General features: G+C 37.5%; 1 protein-coding gene across 1 annotated transcript in view; it reads left to right on the top strand.

Annotated features, from left to right (window-relative positions):
- Nucleotides 1–12,800, top strand: part of LOC124777774 (serine-protein kinase ATM-like) — a 470,606-nt gene that overhangs the window by 367,766 nt on the left and 90,040 nt on the right. Inside the window, exons 35-37 of the mRNA XM_047253284.1 lie at nt 4,690–4,913; nt 5,129–5,241; nt 10,977–11,121. Of these exons, the coding sequence (XP_047109240.1) occupies nt 4,690–4,913; nt 5,129–5,241; nt 10,977–11,121 (482 nt within the window). The remainder of the gene's footprint in view (nt 1–4,689; nt 4,914–5,128; nt 5,242–10,976; nt 11,122–12,800) is intronic.

The following is a 12,800-nucleotide window of genomic DNA, read 5'->3' on the forward strand; positions in this document are numbered from 1 at the left end:
GATCTAAGTATTGTGTGTCTGTAGTGGTATAACAGATGTCACATCTAATAAAAATTTTCACATGTTAATATAAGAGTTAGTCTGATGTTTCACAACATTTGCTGTTTGTAACTGAACACACGTCATGCTGAAAGGACAGTCATCAGGTGGTAATCCTTGAGAGTTTCAGTTTGTGACACATTTGTTTTCTGCAGTGTTCTGTTCTCAGTACATGTATGGGATTGTGGAGATGAATGTAAAATAGTTGTATTTATATTTAATTGCAGGTTACGAAACATTGCATTTAATTCAAAAAATGGTTCAAAACACCATAATTACGAAAAGCTAAAAATTTCATTTTATGGATAATTTCCAAACAGTGAGCTGCACACAGTCCATCACACTCCTTTGGTTGGTAATGTAATTCAGTTCTGGATATTTTTTGATATTCAGACAGTGCACTTGTTGTAGCTGGCACATATTTTGGAAAAATCTTTTTCAGTGAGACTGAGAAGATCATTATCTGACTAGCAGCTTTGCTTTCCAGAGCTCGCTTCCAGCTAAGGATAATACTTCAAAAACAGTTTTTCAGTCAGTCTCTCAGTTTTTTATAGTGATTCACATCTGAACTTCCAGTAAATGAACAGTTTGTTGGTGCTGTGCAGATTTTATCAAAACACATCCATTTGAAATTCTGTATATCCTTCTGATGAAACAAATTTAGACAGTTGAACTTCATCATCAAATTCACTGTTCTGTCAGTCACTTATCACACTTCTACTGCTTGCTTCACTATTTTTGCAGGATGTTTCAATGTATTCCTTATCACCTCATACATCTGGCCACAAAAGAATACATTCAGAATCACCCTAAGCACAGCATTTCAATCATCTAACCATGTTTACACACGTGCACAATTTTAGAAGCTGCCAAACCACTGCAGTCTAAATATTTTTAAATGAAATCATTCCACCTTAGGCTGTTAAAACAATGGCTATTGTGATTGCAATTTCGACATATGTTCATTCTCAAGCATTATGAGATGTTGTAATCCACTCAATAAAGTAAAGCTGTGACATGTTGTTCAAGATCAGTTGCATGTGGTGGTGTGAATTTATCTGCTGTTCCATACACCATACACTTTAGAAATCTGTATATGGAAGATCAAATAAATTCATACCACCACATGCAACTGCTCTTACACAGCATGTCACACCTTTATATCATTGATCCCATATGCTTGAAAATGACAGTGTTGAAATTGCAATTGCAATAAATCATGTTTTAACAGCCTAAAGTGGAAAGATTTCATTTAAAAATTTCATGAAGATTGTGGACCCAATCATCATCAAACTTATGCTTTCTAAATATTCATTTAACAAACAAATCTACTGAAGAAGGCAGAGAGAACACTGAAATAATTCCAGTGATACTAGCAGAGGGTAGCATATATTGTAAACGGGTCATCTGATGAATTATGACATGAAAACAAACAAAATACTAGGTTGTGTTCCAGAATGTAATATTTTATTGAAGTCGAGGTGGGTAACAGCCAGATCATCACAATACTAAGACAAAAACAGTTAAGGAATTAACCATATAGTTACTATATTGACGTATGCATCGTGGTTACTGTCATTTCTACAGCTGTTCGTGGCTTAACTTTGAAACAGTCTTAAGCTTCCAAACCAAGTATGGAAACATTCGTAGCTAAACAGGAATCATCTTTCAGATTAGTATGAGGCCTCTGGCTGCAGCAAGCTCCGCTTTAAAGCTTATAAACTCTTTCCCACATTCCTTTATTCATGTCCATGATGCATTTTCACATAACGGCTTTCACACCAACTCACTGATAAATGCTTGACCATTTACAAAGTGACATTAGAATGTACATGGTACTGTAAGGTAATGGATGCTTAGTTTGAGGTTATGAAAAGCTCTTCGTGGCAGTGGTCTTTAACTGGTGTCTCAAACCTGCAACTGTTTTTCCCATTGCTTGATTTTTTAATGTTTGTGTTTACCCTACATTCTGAAAGACATTGAACACTATTCATAACAATTTTGCATGTTCTTTTCAAGTACATTGGCTACTTTGGTAAATTAATTACATACATTTAAAGCTTCTCTGTTGGGTCAGCTCCCTGTGGTTGCTCGATGGCTCATGTAAACACCCAACAGTCATATTAAAATGTGAAGTTAGAGCTTTAAGTTCATAGAGCCTATCAAAATTATTCTTATTACATGTATTTAGCATCCAATTGCAGTGTTTTATGCCTATGCTACCCATGCCAATTATTGTTCCCTATTATGTACTGTGAGCAGTGCTGCATGCACTAATGAACAAAAACATTGTGAGAACTGCCCATCATGAGATTGAATGCCACTTTGTGGTGTTATGGTCATGTGGCACACCAAGGAAAGGATATAAGCAGAGCAGAGATGAATCAGGGAATCATTCCAGCAACAATACAGGTTACAAATGTGGGAATCTGTCAATGTAAATGGTTTTGACAGTGGACAGATTGTTAAGGTCCAGCACCTGCAAATGAGGAACTGTGAAATGGTGAAGCTGTTCGCATGCTACCTGTCATGATCATCTATGAAAAGTGTTTCAAAGTTTGTTAAAACATGAGTATATATGACAAGATGTTTGATTCCCATACCTCTTCATGGAATATGAAAGTTGGAGGCTTACCTGCTGTGGGGCAGATCTGACAATAGAGTGCAATGCTGCACAAGCACAAGTGTTGTGGAGCAAACCGTTCAAGATGATGCATTGTTGAACATAGAGCCCTGCAGCAGACAATCCATAAGTATTCCCATATTGACTTGACATTGTTAGTTATGATTGCATTGAATATGGGATCATCAAGACTGGACCATGGATCAGTGGAAATTTGTCGGCTGGTCACTTTATTACAGCAGGTCTATGATCATGTTTGGAAAAGCAGTCATCCAGTTGCATGGCTGTGCAAAGCATACACTATGTCACAGAGCAGGCCAGTGGGGATAGTACTATGCCAGGCTTCCATGGAACCTGTGGTAGTAATCGAAGGCACCATGACAGCTGTGGACTATAGTAATACAGTTGCAGATTATCTGTGTTTCTTCATGCTCGATGTCTTCCCTGATAGCAGTGCCATGTTCTAGCAGGATAACTGCCATATCATAAGATCAGCATTGTTCTTCAGTGGTTGGAGGATCAAACCAGTAAACTCACATTGATGTCTTGCTTGCCAAATTCACCATACTTGAAGTGAAGTCAATGGGACACTTTAGGGCACCAGTTCTCGGCCCACAAACCAGCAAGACAAAATTTACAGGAATTGCATGACCTCTGCATAGGCGTCTGATGCCACATGCCTCCAGAAAACTATCAGAGACTAGTGAAATCCATACCATGCAGAATCGTTGCTTTATTGCACTCAAAGAGTGGAACAGCATACTAATAGTCAAGAGCTGTGGCTTCTTTTGTTACTAGCGAACTATTCGTCTTGTATGCTATGGCTTCTCACCGGTTGTTGTTGTTGTTGTTGTTGTTGTTGTTGTTGTTGTCGTCGTATAGCAGTGAATTGGTGAAAAAGTTTGCTGTACTGTAGCCCTTCTACCCACTGTTTCAATCTGTGATAGTCTGCGATGTCCCTGGTATCAACGTGAAAATCTTATTCCAGTCAGATTAGCACATAAGGTCAGTTGATTCTTTTTAAAATGTTTTAAGCATTTCTGAGAAATTTACATTAAAATGTTTTCAATAAAATATTTGTGGTGTCGTAATTGGTCTGATACATTTGTGTTGTATAAAAAGCTATTTCTTATCATGATTGCTTCGAATAAAACTCAAATAAAGCCAAAACTTTCCCCCATCCCACCACTTTCCTCCTTCTTCCTCTTCTTCAATAAAAGAAAACATATGATAAATAATATTTGCTAGTATCTACTGTTCTTAAATAGAAATGTTTTACAAATCCTTATAAGCCAGCTTCACTGGAAGAAGAGACTCAATGAGAATCTGAATGAATATTTTCATCGGAAGTAATACGTTCTACGAGATTAGACAAAATCAGCAAACACTGATAAACAATTTAAAGAGAAAAAAAATTATTTGTCATTCCTGCCCAAAATTCAGGTAAGTAGTAGATAATAATGGTGAAGGAATAAGCTGTAATGAACCAAAAATTTTGTGAAAAACTAAGTTGCAAAACAACAAAAGCAGTTCTTCAAGCATTTCAAGTTTTGTGGGTTCAAAGCAGCTATGGAAACTATGTAGTAATACCACCCTGACACCAGAATGGAAGCAACACATTGAGAAGACGTCTTCTTGAAGAACTTGTAGCAAAAATAATTTATTTCATCTGATTATTTTCTAGTGCACTTACACAATGCATTTGTTAAACCTCTACTCCCACCTTCCCCCCCTTATGTATCTTTTTCACTTCTTCTTGTCTATTATTTAAGAAGTATTAACTACTTTTTGTTCCATTTCAGTAACAAGTTATAAGCCAACAAAGACTCCATATGACGTACATTTTAACTGTTCGTAATAAAGTATCTGGGCTATATACGCTTGCGAAAATGTGAAAGCAGGGACTCCTGTGCTACCTTGCAAATTAATTTGGTATTGTTTCTGAAGATGTTATTTCACTGTTTCATGTATAATTAAGGTAACCTCAAGAGTGTATTGTTACATTAAAGTAACTATGTGTGTTGCAGATACTATATTCTGGGACTGGAATGTGATGATACACATGATTTACGAGTATTTCGAGTGGCACATCTGTGGTTAGAAAACACATTACACAATGACCTAAATGCAGTCCTGAATGAAAGTCTATTTAGAGTGCCAAGTTATAAGTTCTTGCCACTCCTTCCACAATTAATACCACATATGAGTCACATGGAAGATACTTTCTCCAGAAAAATTAATATGTTAATAGGTAATTATGAATGTATCATTGATAAAACTTACCTCACTCAATATAGAATAAGAAACTAGTCATACTGGTAACTGAAAACTGAACATAATATCTTCTAAAGAACATCTGAATTAGTATTAATGTATGATTTTATTTGACTACAAATAATCATTTTACATCTTTTAACTTCATCAAAATTGAAAATAATTTTGCGGTGTGTCATTCACCCGTTACAGAGCAATGTGCAGTTGACCATCCTCATCATTCATTGCAGCAGATATTGGCTTTGTCAAACTCACACAAAGATAAAGAAATCTGTGGAGTTGACATGCAGTCAGTAATATATGAGGTAAGTTTCCAGACAAATGATATTCCATAAAAAGTGGCTCTATTCAATTGCTTCTATTAATGTGTTTTTGGTAAATTTTGCAGTAATCAACACTACAAACAGTTCTTGAAAAATGAATGACTTTCCTATTTGATTGCCAAAAACAATGAGCTTTTCCTTTTAAGTTGTAAGGAACAGTTTTTGTTGTGGTCTTCAGTCCGGAGACTGGTTTGATTCTACCCTATCATGTGCAAGCTTCATCATCTCCGAGTAACTACTGCAATCTACTTTCTTCTGAATCTGGTTAGTGTATTCATCTCTTGGTCTCCCTCTATGATTTTTACTCTCCATGCTTCCCTCCAGTACTAAATTGGTGATCCCTTGATGCCTCAGAACATGTCCTACCAACCAATCGATTCTTCTAGTTAAGTTGTGCAACAAATTCCTGATCCTCCAAATTCTATTCAGTACCACCTCATTAGTTTAGTGATCTACCCATCTGATTTTCATAATTCTTCTGTAGCACCTCATTTCAAAAGCTTGTATTCTCTTCTCATCTAAACTATTTACCATCCATGTTTCACTTCCATGCAAAGCTATACTCCATACAAATACTTTCAGAAATGACTTCCTGACACTTAAATCTATACTTGATATTAACAAATTTCTCTTCTTCAGAGACGCTTTCCTTGCCATAGCCAGTCTACATTTTATATCCTCTGTACTTCGACCATCATCAGTTAATTTGCTCCCCAGATAGCAAAACTCATTAACTACTTTAAGTGTCTCATTTCCTAATCTAATTCTCTCAGCATCACCTGATTTAATTTGGCTACATTCCGTTATCCTCGTTTTGCTTTTGTTGATGTTCATCTTATATCCTCCTTTCAAGACACTGTCCATTCCATTCAGCTGCTCTTGTACATCGTTTGCTGTCTCTGACAGAATTACAATGTCATCGGGAAACCTCAAAGTTTTTATTTCTTCTTCATGGATTTTAATTCCTACTCAAAATTGTTTCTTTTGTTTCCTTTACTGCTTGCTCAATATACAGGTTCAATAATATCAGGAACAGGCTACAATACTGTCTCACTCCCTTCCCAACCGCTGCTTCCCTTTCATGCCCCTCGACTCTTATAACTGCCATCTGGTTTTTGTACAAGTTGTAAATCGCCTTTCACTCCCTGTATTTTACTCCTGCCACCTTTAGAATTTGAAAGAGAGTATTCCGGTCAACATTGTCAAAAGCTTTCTCTAAGTCTACAAATGCTAGAAATGTAGGTTTGCCTTTCCTTAATCTATTTTCTAAGGTAAGTCATAGGGTTAGTATTGTCTCGAAGTGTTCCAACATTTTAGGAAATCCAAAATGATCTTCCCCGAGGTTGGCTTCTACCAGTTTTTCCATTTGTCTATAAAGAATTCATGTTAGTATTTTGCAACCGTGACATATTAAACTGATAGTTCGGTAATGTTCACACCTGTCAACACCTATTTTCTTTGAGATTGGAATTATTATATTCTTCTTGAAGTCTGAGGGTATTTCACCTGTCTCAAACATCTTACTCACCAGATGGTAGAGTTTTGTTGTGGCTGACTCCCCCAAGGCTATCAGTACTTCTAATGGAATTTTGTCTACCCCTGGGGTCTTGTTTTGTCTTAATTCTTTCAGTCCTCTGTCAAATTCTTCACGCAGTATCATATCTCTTTCTACCTTCCTGCATTCCCTTCTTTGCTTAAGACTGGTTTTCCATCTCAGCTTTTGATATTCATACAGGTGATTCTCTTTTCTCCAGGAATCTCTTTAATTTTCCTGTAGGCAGTATCTATCTTACCCCTAGTTATATATGCCTCTTCACCCTTGCATTTGTCCTCTAGCCATTTTGAACTTCCTGTCGATCTCATTTTTGAGACGTTTGTTTTCCTTTTTGCCTGCTTCATTTACTGCATTTTTATATTTTCTCCTTTCATCAATTAAATTCAATCTCTCTTCTGTTATCAAAGATTTCTTCTAATACTCGTCTTTTTACCTACTTAAGCCTCTGTTGCCTTCACTATTTCATCTCACAAAGCTACCACTCTTCTTCTACAGTATTTCTTTCCCCTGTTCTTGTCAATCTTTCCATCTGAAACTCTCTGCAACCTCTGGTTCTTTCAGTTTATCCCGGTCCCATCTCCTTAAATTACTACATTTTTGCAATTTTGTTCAGTTTTAATCTACAGTTCATAACCAATTGTGGTCATTATCCCCATCTTCCAATGGAAATATGTTACAATCTAAAACCGGGTTCCTAAATCTCTGTCTTACCGTTATATAATCTATCTGAAACTTTCCATTGTCTCTAGACCTCATCCACGTGTACATCCTTTTTTCGTGACTCTTAACCCAAGAGTTAGCCATGATTAAGTTATGCTCTGTGCAAAATTCTACCAGGCGGCTTCCTCTTGTATTCCTTACCCTCAGTCCTTATTCACCTACTACTTTCCCTTGTCTTCCTTTTCCTATTATCGAATTCCAGTCCTCCATAACTGTTAAGTTTTCGGCTCCCTTAACTAATTTATTTTATCACATTATACAGTTTTTCAGTTCTTCATCATCTATGGAGTTAGTTGGTTTATAAACTTGTACTACTGTGGTAGGCGTGGGCTTCATGTCTATCTTGTCTACAATAATGTGTTCACTATGCTGTTCATAGTATCTGCATTCCTACTTTTTTATTCTTTATTAAACCAACCTCTACTTTCCCCTATTTGATTTTGCATTTATAACCCTGTATTCACTTGGTCAGAAGTCTTGTTCCTCCTGTCATCAAACTTCACTAATTCCCAATATATCTAACTTTGACCCTTCCATTTCCCTATTTAAATTTTCTAACCTATCTGCCAATTAAGGGATCTGACGTTCCACGCTCCAATCCACAGAATGCCAGCTTTGTTTCCCCTGATTACGACATCCTCCTGAGTAGTCCCCTCCTGGAGATCCAAATGGGGGACTATTTTTCCTCCAGAATATTTTACCCAAAAGGACACCATCATCATTAACCATACAGTAGAGCTGCATGCCATCGGGGAAAAATTACGGCTGTAGTTTCCCCTTGCTATCAGCCATTTGCAGTACCAGCACAGCAAGGCCGTTTTAGATGATGTTACAAGGCCAGATCAGTCAATCATCCAGACTTGCGCCTGCAACTACCGAGAAGGTTACTGCCTCTCTTCCACATGTTTGGCCTCTCAACAGATACCCCTCCATTGTGGTTGCACCTATGATATAGCTATCCGTATCGCTGAGGCACACAAGCCTTCTCACCAATGGCAAGATCCACCGTGGATGAGGGAGAAGAAACAGTATGAAACTGTCTCTTTGAAGAAAGAAAATGGTCTACCAAAAATGATTGGCTTATTGTGTTGAGATTTGCTATATCGTACTCTCTCTCTCTCTCTCTCTCTCTCTCTCTCTCTCACACACACACACACACACACACACACACACACACACACACACACACACTGTCTTTTAGGCCAGTGTGAATGCATCAGCTGGGTATTAGGCATCAAATGATTTCCATTCAGCTGCAGTAAAATCATATGGAGGTTGTGAAAGGCACTAAAATAAAATTAAAAAAAGACAAATTATATTCAGCATCAGTGATCCTCACAGTAAGAATTTAATTTTGAAAGAAAGGAATTATGTTACTCCAGAACAGTCAGTTGCATGTTAGTGTAATGTGCCAGTTTTGCTGTCTATTAATGAGAGGTGGGCAAACGTTGCTACAGGATGGTGCATCTTCTCTCCCACCCAGACATTGTATGTTTGTTTAGATGGATTTCAGTAAAACTGTTTATTGATATATTGAGCTGGAGCAGACACAACTTTGTGCCTCCATCAAGTAGATGTGACCTGGCATTGAACCACAAAATCTTCGTACCCGATGTAGCAGTGATGATTGTACCGGGAAGCCTTATACATTGCTGAGGAGAAGTGTTGATGGTGTGCAAGGTGCCAGCCAGCTAATGCCAATGTATTATTCTTGCAGGCCAAAGTAACTGCAGTTTTTGCGCATGCTGGCAGTGTTGAATCTCGGACTCCAAGAAGTAGGGCCAGTGGCTGCCCATGGATGCTGTCTGAGCTGATACACAGCCCCCATGAGCTCTGTCGCCAAAGTCTTTGCTGCTGGATGGTCATCGAACTTGCCTGTTTGTAGTATTTCTGTTGTGGTTTGTTTTGCTGATGGTGAGAACTCACCAACCATCAGCGGCCAACAGCTCAGTTGGAGTGCTGACATCACAGTTATGATAGCATAAACCAGTTACGTTGGCCACTGATGCAGCATATATATGGATCGTGATAACACCTTTAGCATCTACTAAGGCCTAAAGATGATGCATTGAAGTGCCGAAACTGGTAGTTTCACAGTAAATAAAATCATAAGAATGGCTGTAGGCATTTCATTTTTTTACAATTTGGGTTTGTATCTGTGTAGTACATCTCTGAAATATGATCAGTATGAAGCAAAGTGAGGTGCAAGGAGTGAGCACATTTTGCTTGGATGAATGCGATATTTTTGGTTGCTAATTGTGCCTCACAGTGACCACTATTGTTTCTCCCTATGTAGGTTGGCGACAACAAAATATTTTTGCATTTGGAGGAGAGAATTGGTGATTGAAATTTTGTGAGAAGATTTTGCCACTGCGAAAAACACGTTTGGTTTAATGGTGTCCACCGCAATTCCTCCATCATTTCAGTGACACTCTATCCCCTATTTCGTGATAATACAAAACCTTCAGAAAAATAAAAGAAAATACAAGTAGAAATACTGCACTTCCACATGCTCAGCTCAGTTCACTTTCGCCTTCTCTCAGATCGCATTCAGGAGAAACCAATTTTTACCCAATTCCAGTTGTAATTTAGCCTTTTGTGGCATTTTTGAGTAGTCTCTGTTCCTCAACATGGCTTTCTTTGATCATTCGTTGTTGCTGAGTTGCATAGTTTGTGACCAGCCTTGCAACAGTGCCAATGTTTGTAGCTAAAATTCTGAATACAGAAACACAAAGAGCATTTAAAGTTCTCCTAAGGTCCACCAATTTCACACAAATTGGATGTCATCACGAGGGATAACTATGTTATTTAGTTTCAAAGGTTCAGTGATGCTACTAAGTACATGATTTTTGTTCCTTTTGACTGTCTGTAATAGTTGATAAAATAAGGGAGAACCCCAAATAATTAATATTTTATTGGGCAATGAATCCAGTCTCCCATCATCTCCTTTCAACATAAGGCTTATTATGCTTTCATGGATAATGATGCCATAGCATGTGAATTGGTTCATGTTATGTCACTGCTGCATATCGCTTAATTACGTACCACACAGTTGCCTCCTTAGCATGTAGTCTTTTTAAGAATAAAGCTCACAGTTGCCCCTATCTAAAAAGTGTCTCCATCAGTATATAAACACCTATATGTATCTCACAGTTTAGAAATTTCACTACACCACTTTCACTTATTAGATATCAGAAGGAAAATGTACAATGGCATATAATACCAGAAAGTAAAACAACTTAATCAGTACAGTGCTCAGCTGCAATAAACAGTAATAGCATCCTCACAATTTTTTGACTTTGTAGTCCAACATATTTTTGTGTTCTTGAAAAATTTTGTTTGGACTGAATCATCAAAATTTTGGTGCCAGTTGTTGGACTGTAATAACGTCTTCAAGTCATTCAACCAAGTTATTTGTTTCAGTTTCTGTTTTCTCTTTCAGCCCCGTGTTATTGGTGCACAACAGTTGGTGGAGAGGCTGAAAAAAAGTTCTGATAATATTGCACCTCTACTTCAACAAATGGAAAAAGTAGCAGCAGCACTGATTAGCCTTGCATATTACAGCCCAAAAGACAACAGTAAAACTGGTAAGAAACAATTATTTCTTCATTGTTTCTAATTATTTGTAATAATTTCTGTATAAAACTGGGAAAATTATCTTCACCTCTTTTTTCACACAGTTCTCTTAGTTGATTTGTAGCATAGGTTCCCATATTAATTTTAATCAGATTCAGGACATTTTCAAAAAACAACACAAAAATTCAAGACAGATGAGTAAAAATCTGGATGCAATAGACTTATTGTCTGTACATTTACATTTACATGACTACTTTCAAATTCACATTTAACTAAGGTTTCACATTCGGAGAAGAAAGTTGATGACTGAAATTTAATGAAAAGATCTTGCCTTAATGAAAAATGATATTTTAAAATGATTGCTGCCACAACTCACATATCATATCAATAGCACTCTCTGCACTGTCTCATGGTAGTACAAATGATTTGTCCTTTTTTGGACATCTTCTGTGTCCTCTGTCAGTCCTGTCTTATAAGGATCCCATACAGCACAGTAATGCACCAGCGAAGGATGAACAAGCATAGTGTATTCAGTTTCTTTAATCAATTTGTTGCATCTTCTTCAGTGGACGCTTGTCAGTTCATTGACAGGATGCTGGAAATTGCAGGCACCCTAAAAATAAGACTGCTTAGAAAACACTTGCGTTACACCTCATCAAATGTTAATTAAGTGTGTGTGAACCACACAAAATGGGACTAGCAGGGGATATAGAACGTATACAAACAGGGTCAGCACAAATAGTCTCATCTTAATTAGACTGCTGGAGAGTGAGATGAAAGCACTAATAAAGCTGAACTGCCAGAAGCTTGGAGATACGTGACAGTTACCCTACAAAAGTCTAGTTACACAGTTTCAAGGACCAATGTTAAATGCAGAATCTAGAAATGTACTTGCACCTCCTGTAGCGATTGTGATCATAAGATTAAGCTAATTACAGCACACACAGTGGCTTTTAAACAGTCATATTTCTTATGCTTATGTTGTTGTTGTTGTTGTTGTTGTTGTTGTTGTCGTCTTCAGTCCGGAGACTGGTTTGATGCTACTCCATCCTATGCAAGCTTCTTCATCTCCCAATACCTACTGCAACCTACATCCTTCTGAATCTGCTTAGTGTATTCATCTCTTGGTCTCCCTCTGCAATTTTAAGCCTCCATGTTGCCCTCCAATACTAAATTGGTGATCCCTTGATGCCTCAGAACATGTCTTACGAACCGATCCCTTCTTCTAGTCAAATTGTGCCACAAATTTCTCTTCTCCCCAATTCTATTCACTACTTACTTGTTAGGTACGTGATCTACCCATCATACCTTTAGCATTCTTCTGTAGCACCACATTTCAAAAGCTTCTATTCTCTTCCTTTCTAAACTATTTATCATCCATGTTTCACTGCCATACATGTCTACACTCCAGACAAGTACTTTCATGAAGAACTTCCTGACACTTAAATCTACACTTGATGTTAATAAATTTCTATTCTTCAGAATTGCTTCCCTTGCCATAGCCAGTCTACTACAACCATCATCAGTTACTTTGCTCCCCAAATAGCGAAACTCATCTACTACTTAAATGTCTCATTTCCTGATCTAATTCCCTCAGCATCACCTGATTTAATTTGGCTACATTCCATTATCTTCATTTCGCTTTTGTTGATGTTCATCTTATATCCTCCTTTCAAGACACCGTCCATTC

Source organism: Schistocerca piceifrons, chromosome 2 (assembly GCF_021461385.2).
Source record: "Schistocerca piceifrons isolate TAMUIC-IGC-003096 chromosome 2, iqSchPice1.1, whole genome shotgun sequence".
NCBI classification, from domain to species: Eukaryota; Metazoa; Arthropoda; class Insecta; order Orthoptera; family Acrididae; genus Schistocerca; species Schistocerca piceifrons.